Source organism: Babylonia areolata, chromosome 19 (assembly GCF_041734735.1).
Source record: "Babylonia areolata isolate BAREFJ2019XMU chromosome 19, ASM4173473v1, whole genome shotgun sequence".
Lineage (NCBI taxonomy): Eukaryota > Metazoa > Mollusca > Gastropoda > Neogastropoda > Buccinidae > Babylonia > Babylonia areolata.
In genome coordinates, this window is record NC_134894.1 from 44,554,722 (window position 1) to 44,576,243 (window position 21,522).

The window sequence follows — 21,522 nt, forward strand, 5'->3', positions numbered from 1 at the left end:
CTCTGGAACGTCATAGGGACCTCACATCAGGTTAAACAGCTATGTCCCTGTTCAGATAGCCAGGCCTCCCAAGTGGAATGTTATAGGGACCTGACATCCAGACAAACAGCCAAGACCTCACCCCTCTTTAGACAGCCAGGACTCCTAAATGGAACGCCAGATAGACTTCACATCCAGACAACCAGCCTAGACCTCACCCCTCTTTAGACAGCCAGGACTCCCCAGTGGAATGTTATAAGGACCTCACATCCAGACAAACAGCCATGACCTCACCCCTCTTTAGACAGCCAGGAATCCTCAGTGGAATGTTATAAGGACCTCACATCCAGACAAACAGCCATGACCTCACCCCTCTTTAGACAGCCAGGACTCCCCAGTGGAATGTTATAAGGACCTCACATCCAGAAAAAAACAGCCATGACCTCACCCCTCTTTAGACAGCCAGGACTCCCCAGTGGAATGTTATAAGGACCTCACATCCAGAAAAAACAGCCATGACCTCACCCCTCTTTAGACAGCCAGGACTCCCCAGTGGAATGTTATAAGGACCTCACATCCAGAAAAAAACAGCCATGACCTCACCCCTCTTTAGACAGCCAGGACTCCCCAGTGGAATGTTATAAGGACCTCACATCCAGACAGCCTGATCTCACCCCTCTTTAGACAGCCAGGACTCCCCAGTGGAATGTTATAAGGACCTCACATCCAAACAGCCTGATCTCACCCCCCTTTAGACAGCTAGAACTCCCCAGTGGAATGTTATAAGGACCTCACATCCAGACAGCAGCCTGATCTCACACCTCTTTAGACAGCCAGGACTCCCCAGTGGAATGTTATAAGGACCTCACATCCAGACAGCAGCCTGATCTCACACCTCGTTAGACAGCCAGGACTCCCCAGTGGAATGTTATAAGGACCTCACATCCAGAAAAAAAACAGCCATGACCTCACACCTCTTTAGACAGCCAGGACTCCCCAGTGGAATGTTATAAGGTCCTCACATCCAGACAAACAGCCATGACCTCACCCCTCTTTAGACAGCCAGGACTCCCCAGTGGAATGTTATAAGGACCTCACATCCAGACAGCCTGATCTCACCCCTCTTTAGACAGCCAGGACTCCCCAGTGGAATGTTATAAGGACCTCACATCCAGACAGCAGCCTGATCTCACACCTCTTTAGACAGCCAGGACTCCCCAGTGGAATGTTATAAGGACCTCACATCCAGACAAACAGCCTGACCTCACCCCTCTTTAGACAGCCAGGACTCCCCAGTGGAATGTTATAAGGACCTCACATCCAGAAAAAAACAGCCATGACCTCACCCCTCTTTAGACAGCCAGGACTCGTAAATGGAACGGCAGATAGACTTCACATCTTGACAAACAGCCTAGTTCCTCACTCCTCTTCAGACACACAGGACTCACAGCTGGAACGTTATAATGTATTCACATACAGACAGACAGTCATGAAACACCAATGGAACGTCAAACAGATCTCACATCCAGACGAACAGCCACGCATATCAGATATTAAAACGAAGAAAAAACAAACAACCCCCCCCCCAAAAAAAAAAAAACAAAACAAAAAAAACCAACCAAAGAACACACACACACACACACACACACACACACACACACACACACACACACACACACACACACACACACACACACACACACTGACCTGCATCGCTTACTGTTTTTTTAAAGAAAAACTTTCAGATACACTTTAAGATAAGGTGGACCATGTACATGGGAGGGAGCCGGGGGAGGGACAGCGGGAGTGGGGGGTAAAGTTGGAAAGGTATGGGGGGAAGGAGATTATTTTTCAGAGACCAGTTCAAAGAAGGTAGGTTAATGTTACACTGATGAGGAGGTTGGGTCTGCAGAAATTAGGTCAGGTGGAATCCTACCCAATACCCCCTCTCCTGGCCCCCGACAATCCTCTGCCATAGCAAAGCCCACACAGAAGGGGTGGTGCACGCATGCCACAAGTGTAAAAAGCGCAGTAGGTGTGTAGCGCGTGCAAGCCAAAACAGAAGCAGCAAAGAAGGAAGCATAAACCGCTGGACAAAAGTATGTGAAATGTTCGGCCTGCCGAGTGACACACCAGGTAGGAGATGGTCATGATTTGAAAGGAGCACAATTATGGTGAAGCAAGAATGTACGCGCGCGCGCGCACACACACACACACACACGAGCGCGCGCACACGCACACACACGCTCGTGCACGTACCTTCACACACACAAGCACAAACACACACAGTTAAGCATCCCCTCCAATTGTCATACACAGTGTTTAGTGACAATTATCTTTTCTCCTATTGATGGCAGGACGGAAAACAACACTGCCTCGGCTTATTCTTTTACAGCTCCAACAACGATCATTTTGACTACATCAAGAAAGTAGACAACGTACATATGTGCACAAAAGTGCGTGATCACTCAATCATGTGTGTACGTGCACAGCACCCCCACCCCACTCCCTTCTCCTGCCCCTCCCAACACACACACACACACACACACACACACACACACACACATACACACACACACACATACACACATGGAGCACTTCAAGCGGCAAAATCTGCATAACAGTGCAGGCATATCCATATCAATTAGTAAGTTTATATGACAAAAAAGAAAGAATGAAATAAAAAAAAAGAGCAACCACAATGATACTAAGTGGGTAGCCAGCTTCGCTAGGAAATCGTGACAAAATATTCAACTAAAAAAAAAAGCGAAATAAAATGGTATGAAGCCGCACCCCCTGCTCCCCCCCCCCCCCCTCCACGAGCCCCCTCCCCCCCTCCCACCTCCCCCCCCCCAAAAAAAAACGTGCCTGCGTATGTTCTCTATAGTGAGACAGAACAGAGTGGAACCTCCACACGCCCCGTGCTGCACTGATTCATGGTGGGGCTTGACAGAAGCAGCCTGGTACTGTCAGTGCGGAAGTTTTCGGTATTTCGTCAATCGAACAACGAAGTCATCACATAAACAATGATGTCATTCTCGATCTTTTCATGTATTAGGGTGGATTGAATTTCTGTGTGCGAAAACAGGATGGTGTGGAAAAGGTTTTAGTTTTCGACAAAGGCTCACGTGTCTGTCGTATCGATTAAAGTTCATGTAACTGCCTGCATTAATTGCCTACCATCCCTTTGGTCGTTCTATTTGGGAAGTACAAGGAAACACACACACACACACACACACACACACACACACACACACACACACACACACACACACACACACACACACACACACACACACACACACACACCATCATCATCATCATCATCATCATCATCATCAGACTGGGCCTAACGGTACCAACGACAGGAACTGAAATCCGACTGCCTCAAAACAATCAAGACTGACACGGAAGAAGACTTGTTTGTTTTTCTGCCACCCGGGAACCGAACCTGAAGTCTCCAAGGTGACGAAACCTATAGTCTACAATACCTTAGTGAGATGCCGCATCTTTAGATTCGTTCAATCTTCAAGATAATGACAACTGTACACTAAGGCAGTGAGCGAACGTATCATCTGGAAGAAAAGCAGAATCTTCGAAGTAATAAAATCCTAAGTCTACACTCAGATAGCGAGCAACGACATCTCCAAACATCTAAGCGTATTACTACAGACTTCAATCTGAATCAAACACTAACAATGTGCTAACACAAATCCAAAACGTATACAGGCTTTAAGTCAACTGAACTTTTATATTTTTTTCAACATCAACTCATCGAGCTACCACGTATCCAAACGTACATAGCCTTAAAGATAACGAAATCTGTATTCCTACGCTACCGGCAAGACCGCATCTCCAAATCGTATAAATATTTTCTACGATAATGAAATTTGTATTCGGAACTAACTTCAATATAATGGAAACCCTGAATTCTTTATCAGGTCAGTATTGAAACAACATGTCCAGATGTATGTGATACGTAAGGGAAAAAAACAACAACAACAACAAAAAACCCAGCACGTATACAGGTGCTTCAATGAGAGAACTACTTACAAACTGCTGGAGGACACTGTGAGGAGGAAGAGGAGGATGAGAATGAGGAGACTGAGACGGCTACAGTTGGGCAAGGAGGCGGGGAGGGCAGGAGAAGGACTACTTACAAGCGGAGGGATACACAAGGACTACCTCAGATTGGGACAGGAAGAAGGAGGAGGTCCGCGAACCTTGCCGCCGTGACCTCGTGTTCAGCGCGCGGTTCACCCGGAAGCGATTCCACTTCTTCCGGATCACGCTCTGCACCTGGAAAAACAAAAGGAAAAAAAAAAGAAGAAAAAAAAAGAAAGGACAAAAAAGAAGGAGAAAAAGAAAGAAAGAAAGAAAGAAAGAAAGAAGATCTAATCAACGCAGGCTTCGGACACCCTCCATTCAAGATCATGCTCGGTTTAACCCTTTAAACACGCATGCACTCTCGCAAACACGCGCGACTGAACAGGCACTTGTCGCGTACAGGCAAATGCAAGTGCATGTATACACGCACGCACGCACGCACGCACGCACGCACGCACACAAATACACGCAAAGAGAGAAAGAGAGAGAGAGAGAGAGAGAGAGAGAGAGAGAGAGAGAGAGAGAGAATCACTGTGAAAAAAAAACAACCCAAAAAACAAAAACGATTGAGAACAATGCGCACGTGCACTCACATGCATACACGGTTGCACTCACGCTCGTTCGTGCACGCCTGCACACACACACACACACACACGCATACACAGACACACACACGGGCACGCGCGCAGCAAACACCCACACACATACACGCCCAACCAGCGAGAGATTGGAAAGACGAGCAAGATGGGAATAGGCAAAAGGGCAATGAAAACGAGCGAGTTAGACACTTGCATGCACGCATTTGCATAGGTGTGTTTGCGTGCACTTGAGTGTATGTTTATATATGTGTGTATATGTAGTGGACGTACACGTGCACCAGAGGGTAGATAGAAAGAGAGAGAAGGAGAGGGAGGGAGAGAGAGAGAGTGGGAAAGAAAGCAAGAGAAGAAGCGAGAGAGAAGGAAACTAAAACCAGTAGTCCCAGTCATGAAAAGTGCAAACTACATTTATTTTCTGACAGTAAATTCGGCTCAAAGTAGATATGGATGGTGGACATCCAACAACAGCATGACGCTCAACTCGAACGTTTTCGAAAGAATCTGTCGAACACATCAGCGTAATAAATATAACTTTAAATATAATAATAATATATATATGATAGTCAGTCGTGTCCGACTTTGACCATCAGAACAGTAGAGGAGGCAACTGCTGTTCCGACTATTTGGGCTAGAATTTGATTATAGTGGAGAGTGTCTTGCCCAAGTTACATCCCCACTCTCTCGGCCAAGAGGGTTTTAGGACAGTCGGCGTTGGGATGGTTCCCAAAGACCAACTAGCCCACAAGGCTGCAGCACTAAGAGCCAGCGCAATTTTGCCTCCTAGTTTGAGAGACATAGTCCTTCACAAAAGACTAAGCTGTAAATGATTTCCCATTGACTGGAGAAACCATTGATAATACAGCTTTCACTTTGCTGTTGGCCCAAACGTAAACATATGTCAATCTGTGATATAAGCCGAGTGTTGGGCAGAATAATAATAATAATAATAATAATAATAAATAAATATCATAATAATATCAATATAAATACAACTTACAAGACATTTTGATCAACTGTATGAAATGATTGAAAATGATTGACGTTTATCGATGATTTCACACGATGATATGCTGATATTTCTTGGAATAATCCAAACATTTTTTTCTGCCTGTATTATCAAAATAGCTGTGTAACGAGGAAAACAATCTCTTTGGAGATCAGAATACCCCCGACTGTCAACCAGGAAATGAGCTTTCCGATTCTGGTTCTGTGCAACATATTGGACATATCAGAGAGAGAGAGCGAGAGAGAGAGAGAGAGAGAGAGAGAGAGAGAGAGAGAGAGAGAGAGAGAGAGAGAGAGAGAGAGAAACGGAACGAAAAGAAACGAAACGAAATTCATCTCAAGATGGTAGTGGAATAAGCATTATTACTTTTCTACAACCAGCCCTCTTGGGGAAAACACCAACCCAAGAAACAAGCAAAACCACACACACACACACACACACACACACACACACACACACACACACACACACACAGAGAAAATACATGAAAATAGTCATCCACAGATCATTTTCCATACACATGAAAAGAAAAGAGAGATAGACAGGCAGACAGACAGACAGACAGATAGATAGATAGATGGAACGAGAGAGAGAGAGAGACAGACAGACAGACAGGCAGACAGAGACAGAGGGAGACATGCATACATACATACATACATACATACAGAAAGACCGAGAGAGACAGAGGCGTGGGGAGTGAGGGTGGTGGGCTGGGGGGAGGGGTGTGTGCATGTGTGTGTGTGTGGGGGGGGGGGAGATGGGGATGGGTGCTTAGAAAGACTCCCTAAAGCTGACGTGACTGTATGTCATGGGAGGGGTGATCCACACATAAACTAACACTGGCATTTGTCTCCGTTCCCCAGCAGGAGAAAAGAAAAAAAGAAGAAAAAAAAAAGAACACAGAAGATATAACCTCGAGCTTAATGTTGCTTACCTCAACGTTCATGAAGCAGTACAGCACAGAGACGAAGATGCCCTGGAAATAAACAAAGTCACCGGTGATTTACAATACGACGGTAATATCTGCAGGGGCCACTTGGAGGCGAACCTCTTTAGAGAAACCACACACACACACACACACACACACACACACACACACAGACATACAGAGAGAGAGAGACAGAGACAGACACAGAGACAGACAGACACACAGAGACACAGACACAGATAGAGACACACACACACACACACACGCGCGCGCGCGCGCGCACACACACACACAAGCAGCAAAAACAACAACAAAACACAAACAAAAAAAAGCGTAATTCAATATTCGTAATGCCATTAACGTGGTTGTTCAGGTGTCAGCAGAAAATGTTTGCTGTTAATGTGTTTTTGAGCGGCCAATATTCTGCCTTTGTTTTGTTTTCAGACATTTTGTGTTTGTCTGAATGCGTTCTCTTCTCTTTTCGTTGTGTGTTCTTACTTTTCTTTATTTCTATTTTGCGTCTCTTGGTATGTCTCTTGTGAGAGATATGAAAAGATTTCTTGGATTCTTTTACGGCTGCTACATAATGGCAGAGAAATGAATTCATCATCCTGTGGACTCGGTGTTTAAAAAAAACAACAACTTTTTTTTTTAACGGTCCTAGCCTTATCTTCGTCTTTCTCTTCTGTACAGTGCTGGATGGAAAGTGTCACGGTTTCTGAAAGTCACGGTTTCTCTCTCCCGTTGCGAAATACAGTAAGGATGACAATGCGAACTTCTGTTATTGCCCACTGTTCATACTAATTCATGGCCTTTTTTTTGAATAAACCATCAGTCGGATACATTGTTAGATATCTAAACGGACTTGGAGCTGACATCAGCTCCCGTGCTCACGTGTTCACATGGTGATATTAGTGCAGCTTTTGTCAACACTCCATTTTCCGGTATACTTTCCAGCATGTAGTTTTTTTTTAATTTTATTTTTCTCATAAGGACCTCTCTTCTGAGAAAACTCTGGATAGAATTATCATTACCATTATTGCCATCATTGTTGCTAACAAATCCAGTGTGATAAATAGAATTGTGCAACCAACAACCATCTATCTGAAGATCTAGTCATCAGCCCCATCCACATGTAATATGCAGCTTCTGTTCAAACGTGTGTGTGTGTGTGTGTGTGTGTGTGTGTGTGTGTGTGTGTGTGTGTGTGTGTGTGTGTGTGTGTGTGTGTGTGTGTGTGTGCATGTGTGTGTGTGTGTGTGTGTGTGTGTGTGTGTGTGTGTGTGTGTGTGTGCAGTGCGTGCATGTGTGAGTATGCACAAGTTTTTATATTGATATGCACTTGTATGTATCCTAATTTCTACTGTATCTGTGTTTGTGTATGATTTTCGATTTATGTTCGTGTCTTGTTTTGTACTATCCCCCCCCACCCCCTCCAATATTCCTTGTGACCCCGGTACACTTGGTAATAAAGACATATTCTATTCTATTCTATTCTATCATCAACAACAGCCATACCACCGCATGTACAGCCGACCACATGGGAGTCATTAAAAAGCGAAACCAACCATGAAAACAAAATCCTGTAATAAAAACAGAAACACAATACTCAACACTTTACATGTTGCTGAAACGACTGGCAGTTTTTCCCTGAACGCATCACCCGGCCATCTGGGTTAAGTGGCCACTGTCATTTATTGCGAACACAGTGTCAAATGCGAGGAGGAATTTTGTTTAATGTCCCGTCATACATATCAGGTGATTGAAGATGTCAAATGCGATTTACGTTTCGCATTACTTACATGAAATGGGTTAACAATTTTCATGAACCCCATAGGAGTTCCTTGGAATAAACCATGTATTATGTGGTCTTAACTTTGCTTGTCGTTACACCTGGCAAAAAACCGGGGAAGAGAGAATGGGGAACACTCACTTGTTCCACCACAGTGATCAAACCCTGAATAAATGTCTGATGGCGCTACAGTTTTTCCGCCAGAGGTTTGAAAAGCAACAACAACAACAACAACAACAAAACACTCCCACCCACCCCCTCCCTGTGGAAAAGCACTAAATAATTATAGAAAGTGCAGCAAACACAGCACAAAAAATACATAAATAACCAAAATTGCTGACGGGCATCTCACAGTAAAAAGAAAGAAAGAAAGAAAGAAGAAGAAGAAGAAGAAAAACAAACAAAAACAAAACAGAACGACTTGTATGCCCACAGACCAAGTGTGGAGAGAGCATGAGTTTCAGAACAAACACAGCTGAAAGGACCTGGCAGTAGGGCAGGGAATGGGGATAAAAAAAAAAAAGCCCAACAAAAACAAACAGAGGCGACAGACAAAAGACGGACACACAAAGAAGCGAGAAAAACAAGACGAAAGGAAACCTTCCAATACACAATTATACTGAAAGAGCCCCCGACATCCCTACAGGGTGCAGTGGAGGAAGTTTTTGTGTGTGGGGGTGTGGGGGGTATGGCCGGTGGGGGGAAGGGTGAGAGAGGAGGTGTGGGGGGGGGGGGGCGGGGGGGGCGGGGGGGGGGGGGGGCACACCACAACCACTGACACAAGCACGGCTGTAAAAACAACAACAAAAAAAACAAACAAACAACACACACACACACACACACACACACACACACACACAACTGACACGAGGAAGAGATCAATCACATAGGAGGAGGCGTGCACTGACATCTCCGTAGACAGTTTTCAGTTTTAGTTTCGGTTTCAAGGTGGTGTCAAAAGTGTTCGGACTGATCCGTATTCGCTACACCACGTCTGCTATTTAGAAAAACAAACAAACAACAAAACAAAACAAACGAAGCGCATGCCTGTCCTTCGTATAAACCCAACGCACGGAGTCAGGCCTCTAGAAGACAGTCATCAGGGACCTCTGCTTCCAGGAAGCAACGGACAAGAACGAACACGACTTTGACCGATTATACATACACTTCTTCTGTAGATGATTCCACAAAGTATTTACTTTGCCACTTCTTCCTCGTCTGCTTTGTTTTTCTGCTTGCATATATACAATTTTTTTATCTATCAGTTTTTATGTCAGCACTGAACCAGACTGAATGACAGAGGCAGTGCTGAACAGATTCAACAGAGATTCAGAGGGACATCGACCCGTGAACAGACCACATCAGTGTTCACGACAGTAACAGGCGCTGATAGTAGACCCACTACTACTCGGGAACAAAGACGGTCGCTGCTGTCAATACCAACACTGCTGCCACTGCGAGCACAACAGCCGGGCGCAGCAGCCGAGTGGTTAAAGCGTTGGACTTTCAATCTGTGGGTTGCTGGTTCAAACCTCGGTTGTGGCGCCTGGTGAGTAAAGGGTGGAGATTTATTTCCGATCTTCCAGGTCAGCATATGTGCAGACCTGCTCGTGCCTGAACCCCCTTCGTGTGTTTACGCACGCAGAAGATCAAATACGCACGTTAAAGACCCTGTAATCCATGTCAGCGTTTGGATGGGTTATGGAAACAAGAACATTCCCAGCATGCACACCCCCGAAAACGGAGTATAGCTGCCTACATGATGGCCTAGAGGTAACGCGTCCGCTAAGGAAGCGAGAGAATCTGAGCGCGCTGGTTCGAATCACGACTCAGCCGCCGATATTTTTTTCTCCTCCACTAGATCTTGAGTGGTGGTCTGGACGCTAGTCATTCGGATGAGATGATAAACCGAAGTCCCGTGTGCAGCATGCACTCAGCGCACGTATAAGAACCCACAGCAATAAAAGGGGTTGTTTCTGGCAAAATTATGTGGAAAAATCAACCTCGATAGGAAAAACAAATAAAACTGCACGCAGGAAAAATTTTTTTAAAAAAGGGTGGCGCTGTAGTGTAGCGACTCGCTCTCCCTGTGGAGAGCAGCCCGAATTTCACACAGAGAAATCTGTTGTGACAAAATGAGAAATACAAATACAAATACAATACAAATACATGGCAGGGTAAATAAATGAAACGGTCATACACGTGAAATGTTACATGCCTGTCTGAGCGTGCGTGCCTGAAATCTGATTAACTCTCTCCAAACGAACGGCGAAATAGACGACGTTAACAGCGTTTCACCCCAATTACCATCATCAAAATATTGCAAGCGGAAGGCTCTTATACTGAAGACATGAATGTTGACAAAGAATACCACAATTCTGACGACGGGAGCTAAAGGCTGGGTCATTCAGACACCTACTGGACATCCGAGGGGTCTGTGTAGAGGAGAAGAGAGGACTGGCCGTACTGAGTGAGTTAAATGACACATGCAACGGATGATGAGCGCCCAGTGGCAGCTGTCAGTCGGGCTCCACCCAGGAAGGCAGTCTGTTGTGCAAATGGCCGCGTGTTTGTAAAGCGCTTTGACCGAGGATAGGCGCTATATACGTGTCCATATCATTCATTCATTCATTCATACAACTGCTGCTGCTGCTGCTGCTGCTTCTTATACCTGCATTTGGACTGCTATACCACATAATGCTGATGCTGTTGGTCTTCTGCGTTGTTGGACTGTTGTTCTCCTCCTACTACCACAATAATCTCTGTTGCTGCGTTTTATGCTGCTTGACTGTTGTTTCCCTCCTATACAATGAAAGCTGCTGCTGTTGCTGCTGCTACTAAAACAGCTACAACTTCTACTAATGCTACTGCTGTTGCTGCATTTGGGACTGTTGTTTCTCCTCCTACTACCACAATGAATGCTGCTGCTGTTGCTGCTGCTACTACTTCTACTCCTACATCTAAAACCCAGGGACAATTAAAACAAAGCTTTCTACATCTACTACTACTACTACTACTACTGCTGCTGCTGTTGCTCCCCTTCCTCCTTCTGCTGCAACAACTACTCCAGCTACTAATACTGCTGCTACTGCTACTACTACTACTACTAATTTTACTACTACCAAAGACACCTAAAATAAAGCTTACTACGCTGCTAGTGGTTTTGTTATCATTCCCACCACAACTATCACCACCAAGTATGGAGAAGCAAGGCATAGAGGCAGGGTCTAGGACTGCGTTCACCGCTCTGTAGGCTACCATGTGGAGTGATGGCCTTGAGGTAACGCGTCCGCCTAGGAAGCGAGAGAATCTGAGCGCACTGGTTCGAATCACGGTACAGTCGCCAATATTTTCTCCCCCTCCACTAGACCTTGAGTGGTAGTCTGGACACTAGTCATTCGAATGAGACGATCAACCGAGGTCCCGTGTGCAGCATGCACTTAGCACACGTAAAAGAACCCACGGCAACAAAAGGTTTGTCCCTGGCAAAATTCAGTAGACAAATCCATTTCGATAGGAAAAACAAATAAAACTGCACGCAGGAAAAAAACAACAAAAACAAAATGGGTGGCGCTCTCAGTGTAGCGACGCGCTCTCCTTGGGGAGAGCAGCCCGAATTTCACACAGAGAAATCTGTTGTGACAAAAAGAGGAGAAATACAAATACAATACCACATCATATCCACCACCATCATCATCATCGTCACCCATTACCACTACCATCATAATCATCACCACCACCACCACCAAACTATCATAATCATCGTCACCACCACTTCCACCACAACCACCAACACGAACACCACCACCACCGCGACCACCACCACCACCACCATCATCATCATCGTCATCGTCATCATTATCGCCCTCCTCCCCCTCCCACTCCTCCTCTTCCACGTCCTCGTAGTTATCGTCATCGTCGTCATCGTCGTCGTCATCCAAGGCTCAGAGACCTGGCATGAAGGCATGATGGCGTTGACCACCCTGTAGGCCACCATCAGAGGGCCCTGCTCGGCAGGCTTCAGCAGGAACAGCAGATTGGTGATGCCCAGCAGAGGCAGCAGGATGATGGTCGCCTTGATGGCTTTTCTGAAACGTAATGCCAAACGCAAGGGGGGGGGGGGGGGGGGAAGGGGTCTATTAGTGGAATAAAAACTACAATAGACATGAACAAAAAAGCCAACCCTGTAAAATTACTGTATAGCATTGCACTGCATCGTAATGTTATTGTATTTAATCGTATCTATAGCAGGATGATGGTCGCCTTGATGGCTTTTCTGAAACGTAGTGCCAAACGCAGGGTGGTGGGGATGGTGGGGGAGGGTGCGCGGGGCGGGTGGCAGGTGGTGGGGGGAGGTACGGGCGTTAGCATTAAAACGTTTATATAGTAGAATAAAAACTGCTACAACGGACATGAAAAGAAAGTCAACCCTGTAAACTCGTTGCACAGCACTGCACTGTATCGTAATGTAATTATATTCAATCGTATCTATAGCAGGATGATGGTCGCCTTGATGGCTTTTCTGAAAAGCAGTACCAAACTCGAGGGTGGGGCTGGGGGGGAGGGGGTTAGCGTTAAAACGTTTATATAGTGGAATAAAAACTACTACAATGGACATGAAGAGAAAGTCAACCCTGTAAAATCATTGCACAACACTGCACTGTATCGTAATGTAATGGTATCTATTCGTATCTTTAGCAGGATGATGGTCGCCTTGATGGCTTTTCTGAAACGTAGTGCCAAATGCAGGGGTGGGGGTGTGGGTGGGTGGGGGGGGGACGGTTTAGCGTTAAACATCTGTTTAGTGGAATACAAACTGCAACGGACATGAAGAGAAAGTCAACCTTGTAAAATTATTGCACAGCACTGCACTGTATCGTAATGTAATGGTATCTAATCGTATCTTTAGCAGGATGATGGTCGCCTTGATGGCTTTTCTGAAACGTAGTGCCAAATGCAGGGGGAAAGGGTTTAGCGCTAAAACATCTATTAAGTGGAATGCACTGCATTGTATCGTATTGTAATTATATCTAATCGTATTGTATTGTATTCAATCATATCGTATCATATCGTATTGTATTTGTATTTCTTTTTATCACAACAGATTTCTCTGTTTGAAATTCGGGCTGCTCTCCCCAAGAAGAGCGCGTTGCTACACTACAGCGCCACCCATTTTTTTATAAATTTTTTCCTGCGTGCAGTTTTATTTGTTTTTCCTATCGCAGTGGATTTTTCTACAGAATTTTGCCAGGAACAACCTTTTTGTTGCCGTGGGTTCTTTTACGTGCGCTAAGTGCATGCTGCACACGGGACCTCGGTTTATTGTCTCATCCGAATGACTAGCGTCCAGACCACCACTCAAGGTCTAGTGGAGGGGGAGAAAATATCGGCGGCTGAGTCGTGATTCGAACCAGCGCGCTCAGATTCTCTCGCTTCCTAGGCGGACGCGTTACCTTTAGGCCATCACTACATGTATTGTATTGTATTCAATCAAATCGTATTGTATTGTATTGTATTGCATTGTACTGTATTGCATCGCACTGTATTGTATTGTATTCCCTAATCTGATCTCTCGTCCACCCTCCTTCGTGTGTATGTGCACTTTCTCTGCAGCAGATTATCAAATAAAGACTGGAAAAAAAAAAACACCAAAAAACAAACAGGCCGGCGGCTGATCCGTGTTATTCTTCTGTTCCTATTTTTTTCCATTGCAAAACCAACAGCAGTTTGCTAATGCCCCGTTTCTATCTGTTCACTTCTTTTCCTATTCTTTGTGTTGGTTTTTTTTTTTTTTGTTTGTTTTTGGTTTTATTTCTATCGCCGCTTTCATCGAATCTTTCGCCGCTTTCATCCAGTCGTTCCTGCTCTCTTTCTTCCTTCATTTCTTTCTCTCTCTCTCTTCCTCCCTCTCTCTCTCTTTCTTTTTTGTTTTCGTTCTTTCGTTTGTACGTACTCTGTCTTTCTTTTAACGTCTGTTCAAGATGCGCATTTGATATTTTTTGTACGTACTCTGTCTTTCTTTTAACGTTTGTTCAAGATGCGCGTTTGATATTTTTTGTACGTACTCTGTCTTTCTTTTAACGTTTGTTCAAGATGCGCGTTTGATATTTTTTGTACGTACTCTGTCTTTCTTTTAACGTCTGTGCAAGATGCGCGTTTGATATTTTTTGTACGTACTCTGTCTTTCTTTTAACGTCTGTGCAAGATGCGCGTTTGATATTTTTTGTACGTACTCTGTCTTTCTTTTAAAGTCTGTGCAAGATGCGCGTTTGATATTTTTTGTACGTACTCTGTCTTTCTTTTAACGTCTGTGCAAGATGCGCGTTTGATATTTTTTGTACGTACTCTGTCTTTCTTTTAACGTCTGTGCAAGATGCGCGTTTGATATTTTTTGTACGTACTCTGTCTTTCTTTTAACGTTTGTTCAAGATGCGCGTTTGATATTTTTTGTACGTACTCTGTCTTTCTTTTAACGTTTGTTCAAGATGCGCGTTTGATATTTTTTGTACGTACTCTGTCTTTCTTTTAACGTCCGTTCAAGATGCGCGTTTGATATTTTTTGTACGTACTCTGTCTTTCTTTTAACGTTTGTTCAAGATGCGCGTTTGATATTTTTTGTCCCTTTTTTTTCTTTTTCGTTTCCTTTCCCGTGAAACATTTATTAAAAAAAACAAACATTTGTTTTACGTGCTTTTCGGTTGTTGTTTTTTTCCTCTCCCACAATTTCATAACCCTTTAGGCTACCGGCCCGGCGTGCTTTGCAGTGAAGTTCCGCTGTTCTGTCTTTTATCCTCCTCCTGTGTTTGTTCTCGGCGCCCTCATATATATATATATATATATATATGTGTGTGTGTGTGTGTGTGTGTGTGTGTGTGTGTGTGTGTGTGTATTATATTATATATATATATATATATATTTATCTCTTTTTTTCTTTATTGTTTGATTAAAAAATCTATTATTTCATTATTATAATTATTTTTTTTCTTATTTATTTATTTTTCTTTCTTCATTGTTCATACTTTTCTTTCCTCGACTCTTATCATGCTTTATTTCTTTTCTTTTCTATTCTTCCTTCCACCCCCGCCGTCTCTCCCCCCCCATGGCCCACCCCCACCTTTTTTTTTTTTTTTTTTTCTTTTCTCGTTTCCCTTCATGTCCGTTGATCACACAGCCTCTGGTTGACTCACAAAGCCCCAGAGCAGGAAGGGAGGAAATGGATTAGGAAAACGTAATGTGTGATGTAGTTTCTCAAAGCAATCGCTGAACTTGTTTTTTTGTTGTTTTTTTTGTTTGTTTTTTTGGTCAGCAAATGTGAAAAGAAGAATATTAAAACTACGGCACCACCAACAAAAAAACAACAACAACCCCCCCCCCCCCCAGACCCCCCTAAAACGAAAAAAGAACAACATATACACACGTACGCACGCATGCAAGCACGCACGCGCGCACACACACGAAGCACGCACGCGCGCACGCACGCACGCACACACACACACACACACACACACACACACGCACACACACACACACACACACACACACACACACACACAGAGTGTTCAGCTATCAAAGGAACGAACGATTGGAACTTATTTCCCAACCCCCGCCCGTTAATAATCCCTGAAACGAATTTCAGAGAGTCAGACATTTTCTGCTGGAACCGAGCAACATAGGAGGAAGGATGTACAGACTGACAGATCTTGTGTTATTTACAGAACAGTTATTTTCCATTCTTTTCTCTTCTCTTTGTTTTGTTATTAAAGTCTGTCGAGCTCTGTTCAGACTGGTGACACACCCACAGCACAACGTCAACAAGCCGAATACAAACTGTTCAAATTCAATTTCATCTTCTTCTAGCCACCCCCTCTCCCTTCCATTCTTTTAATTTTCTTCTCCCCCGCCCCCTCCCTCCGTCGTTCTTTCACGTAATCTCGTTTTATCTACATATTTCTCTTACTCGCTTTCGCTTTTGAAATCACGTGCTGCATGAAGTTGATGTTGGTTAGCGTGGGGCAAACAGGAAGGATAAATCATGCTTAAAGTATGAAATATTGAAAGATTAAAGTTTTGGGTTTTTTTTCATCGCATGATCCCCTCCTCCGTCTCTCATATCTCTATCTCTCTCTCTGTATATATATATATATATATATATATATATATATATATATATATATATATATATATATATATATATACACACATAATACAATTACACACACACACACAGATATATAGTTACATATATATATATATATATATATGTGTGTGTGTGTGTGTGTGTGTGTGTGTGTGTGTGCGTGTGTGTGGCCAATGCATCTAGACATATCTAGATGCATTGTTTTGGCGTTCGCACGCACACACACACACACACACACACACACACACACACACACACACACACACACACACACACACACACACACACACACACACACACACACACACACACACATACACATCCGAGAGGCAGCCAGCCAGACTTCCAGACAGATGAAGACAGAGGGTCGGGTCAGAAAAAACAAAACAACACCACCACACACAAGAACAGGCGAAATGAATCCATCAGAAACGCGAAGAGGACGCTGCCAAAAAAAAAAAAAAAAAAAAAAAAAAAAAGGATACAGCATTAGCGAGAGATAGAATAACCACGTCCGTAGCGTGACTCCACCCATAAGACGGACAGACTGTCAAGTGTCAGCATCTCACACAGCGGCTGGTCGCCAAATTTCGCCGACTCGAGTGGGTGTCAGTTGCATCACCAACCAGGGAAAGTGAAGGTTGGCAGAATGGTTAAGACGCTCCAGCTGCCAAGACAGAGAGTCCGTGATGGCGTGGGTTCGAATCCTGCTCTTGCCCTTTCTCCCCTTCCCAAGTTTGACTGGAAATTCAAACTGAGCGTCTAGTCATTCGGAGGAAACGATAAACCTAGGTCCCGCCGTGTACAGCACACACTTGGCGCACTGATGGCAAACGAGTGTGTTGTCCTCTGGCAAAATTCTGTAGAATGAATCCACTCTGATAGGTACACAAATATATCAACATGCACTCAAGGCCTGACTAAACGCAGTGTTCTGCTGCCGGTCACGCATCTGCCTAGCAGATGTGGTGTGGCATATATGGATTTGTCCGAACGCAGTGACGCCTCCTTAAGAAGCTGAAAACTTAAAACTGAAACTGAAACTGTGCATTTGGACACATTTCGCACACAAGTTGAGCGGTGGCTCAGTGGTTAATGCACCTCACTAGGAATCGAGTCTCAACGAGTCTCGGGTCCCACATATACAGACCAGGATTTTTTTTCTTTCTTTCTTTCTTTCTACTCCTCCCTCTACGAGGCTTTGCATTGCAGGTCTGGGTGCTAGTCTTTCGGACCAGACGACAAACTGTGGTTTCTTGTACACAGCGGGCACTTGGCCTTGCTGCAGATAAGAAACGGAACCCAAGGCTACAAAAGGGTTGTCTCTGGGAAAATCATGTAGAAAAATCCACTTTGATAGCAAAACACACACACTTGCAGACAGAAATATATATATATATATATATATATATATATACGGGCGGCGCTGCATTTTGGGAGAGCAGCCCGAATTTCAACAGAGAAATGTGTTGTGGCTAAAAGTAATACAATACAATACAATGCAATACAATACAACACAACACAACACAACACAACACAATTGAATCCAAGACCTCCAGATTGAAACAGTGCAAAGCTCTTGTTACTCGGCAATAGCACCCATGAAATGACACATATTACACCGCAGAACGCAACACTTCTGTTTTAGCACGGGCTTACAAAAATAACTCACTCACTCACTCACTCAATGAGGAACGCTGGAATAGACTGATGGACAGACGGACGGACGGACATAAGGATGGATGGACGAGTAAAGAACAATAAGAGTAAAAATAAGAAGAAACAATAATGATGATAATAATAACAATAATAATAATAATAATGATAAACCAACACAGGAGTAACGGAAGTGCAAAATGAAAGGAGGAATCTCCCTAATCACACCCCCTCCCTCCCATCCAACACGCCCCCACCCCCCTACCCACCCCCAGACAAGAAGGAAAGCGGACATTACGAGCCCCTGTTCCAAGAGCTGCCATTTCGGACCAAAGGTGCAGCCGCTAAAGCCATCTCTTGTTCTCGCACGCCATCACGTGCTGAGATGGTGCCGCTAAAAGAAAAAAAAAAAAAAAAAATGGCGCTCACGAACACAGCTTCCGGTCTTGAGCGCCCTCTGGCGACCAAGAAAGATGTCTTCCCGGGCAACAAAACACTGTGGAAGACAGATTCCTCCTAAAGAAAATGACTATGCTTTCTGTCCCGGGTTTCTTTCCCAAGATAGAAACTAAGATATTCTGGAGTCTGTTTGTTTGCTGGGTTAATCTCTACAGTATTTCTTTCGCACCAGAATAACTAAGATATTGAAGCGCCGAGTTTTTCTTGGTGACTCACTTGTGTAAACAAAGTGAGTCTATGTTTTAACCCGGTGTTCGGTTGTGTGTGTGTGTGTGTGTGTGTGTGTGTGTGTGTGTGTGTGTGTGTGTGTCCGTGGTAAACTTTAACATTGACATTTTCTCTGCAAATACTTTGTCAGTTGACACCAAATTAGGCATAAAAATAGGAAAAATTCAGTTCTTTCCAGTCATCTTGTTTAAAACAATATTGCACCTCTGGGATGGGCACAAAAAAATAAACAATGAAGCCTAACTATATGCGAACTGCATTTACTGTTATATCTATATTTTTGGTATTCTCGTAACTTGGGACTTTGACCTCTTATTCTGACACAACCACAAGAGGAGTCATTATTATCATTTTTTGTTCAAACAGGAACTTCTTTTGCTAAGCATGGAAGTTTTATTTATTTTGCAAACGTTTTGGTGCAGATAGTAAAAAAAGGGAAATTACTCTGTAATTAATGCTAGGGGACTTAATTTGCTTTAAACTGATCTTTCTCATCTTAAACATTACATTTTGAAATTATACTCAATACATAAAAAGCTTGTGTGTTTTACTCTCAGTCACAAGTGAGTCTTGAAGGTCTTGCCTCTCTTGTGTTAACCCATGTTCTGTTTCTCTGAAGAAAAGCAATAGCAACGACAAAGATACTGATGTGTGTGTCTGGCTGAGTGTATTTGAACAACCATGTAACACTATTTCTTATAAAAAAAAAAAAGAAAGAAAAAAAGAGAAAAAGAGAAAACTAGAGCAATATCTTGTTGCCTGCATTTGTTGGTTTCTTAACTTTATTCCTTCTTCTCAGTCTTTATGTCTTTCTTTCTCTTCTTCTACAAAACAGTCGTAAAGTGCACGGTTTACGGAAAGAAGGCATCTTCATACACGGGCGCGCGCACGCTGAAAGAGAGAGAGAGAGAGAGAGAGAGACAGAGACAGAGACAGAGACAGAGACAGAGAGACACAGAAAGACAGAGATAGACAGAGACAGAGAGACAGAGAGAGAGAGGAGAGAGAGAGAGGGAGAGAGAGAGAGAGGGAGAGAGGGAGAGAGAGAATGAGAGAGAGAGGGAGAGAGACAGACAGACAGACAGAGATAGAGACAAAAAGGTAGACAGACAGACAGACAGACAGAGACACATAGGCAAGGGCAGAGACATACACAGAAACAGACAGACAGAAGCAGAGGGAGGCAGATGACAAACAGTGTCGAAGCAATCAATGCTGAAGCGTTTTCCGCGCGGTATGGACGGAGACAAACAGAGAAGGTAAGATTGCCACTCAGAAAACTCCGGCACTGATGTTGCATCGTATCGTATCGTATCGTATCGTATCGTATCGTATCGTATCGTATCGAATCGTATCGTATCGTATCGTATCGTATCGTATCGTATCGATTATCGTATCGTATCGTATCGTATCGTATCGAATCGTATCGTATCGTATCGTATCGTATCGTATCGTATCGTATCGTATCGCATAATAATAATGATAATGGTATTTATATAGTGCTGAACCTTGTGTATCGTATCGTATCATATTGTATTGTACTGTATTATATTGTATTGCATCGTATTGTCTTGTATTGTATTGCATCATATTGTATTGCAAGGCACTGCATTGTATTGTATTATATTGCAATGCATTGTATTGTATTGCATTGCATTGTATTGTATTGTACTGAATTGTATTGTATCGCATTGTATTGCTTTACTTGTTTTCATAACATATTTCTATGTGTGAAATTCGCTGGGACTGCTCTCTCAGTCAGAGGACAACCCCAAGGTAGTGTCACTCCGGAAACAGGTCGCAATAACTCCGCTCACAGACCCGCCACTGAAAGCATATTGTATTGTATTGTATTGTATTGCATTGCATTGCATTGCATTGCATTGCTTTCATAATAGATTTCTGCGCGTGGAATTCTCAGGGACTGCTGTCTGAATCCGAGGACAACTCCAAGGTAGACTGTCATTCCGAAAACAGGATGTAATAATTCCACTCACAGACCCACCGCTGACAAGATATTGTATTGTATTGTATTGTATTGTATTGTATTGTATTGTACTGCTGTTTGTCACAATGAATTTCTGTGTGTGGAATTTGGACTGTTCTCTCCGATGACAACACCAAAGTGCAAAGCCCAGCAGAAGAAAACAAAAGGACGGACGAAACAACAGGGACAGATGCCACAAGCTTCTAAATAAAGCGAGGGAGAAAGGGACTTTTAATGTAACCCCAACCGACTTCAATGCGAAAAAGAACCCCAAACACTTCTTCGGGGATTCCCGAAAAACGGAATTTCCCTGATAACTTTGTGGGCCAGGGTCAAACGGTATGTTCACCTACCGTATTCTGAGCGACTCTAGCCTGTTGTTTGTTCTCAGCTTCACCACCAAGACACGAATGATGTTCACCAGGAATGCACAGTTTATCTGAAACACACAGAGATGCAGAAGCAGACATTTTTCTCGTGTCATTAACATCATTCATAATCTATTACTGATCATTTGTTTACACATGAACCATTTCATTGAACAGGGATACCATTTTTTGTTGTTGACATTTTTTCTGTAAAAAGAAAAATAACAACACAAAGGAACACACAAAACCAACCAACCAACAAAACAAAGCTAAGCA

The 21,522-nt window shown here is 43.6% G+C and overlaps 1 protein-coding gene across 1 annotated transcript in view; it reads right to left on the minus strand.

Annotated features, from left to right (window-relative positions):
* LOC143294330 (corticotropin-releasing factor receptor 2-like) overlaps positions 1–21,522 on the minus strand; it is an 82,773-nt gene that overhangs the window by 15,448 nt on the left and 45,803 nt on the right. Inside the window, exons 6-9 of the mRNA XM_076605781.1 lie at positions 21,232–21,317; positions 12,364–12,499; positions 6,626–6,667; positions 4,165–4,278 (exon numbers count right to left, since the gene is read on the minus strand). Coding sequence (XP_076461896.1) covers positions 4,165–4,278; positions 6,626–6,667; positions 12,364–12,499; positions 21,232–21,317 — 378 coding nt within the window. The remainder of the gene's footprint in view (positions 1–4,164; positions 4,279–6,625; positions 6,668–12,363; positions 12,500–21,231; positions 21,318–21,522) is intronic.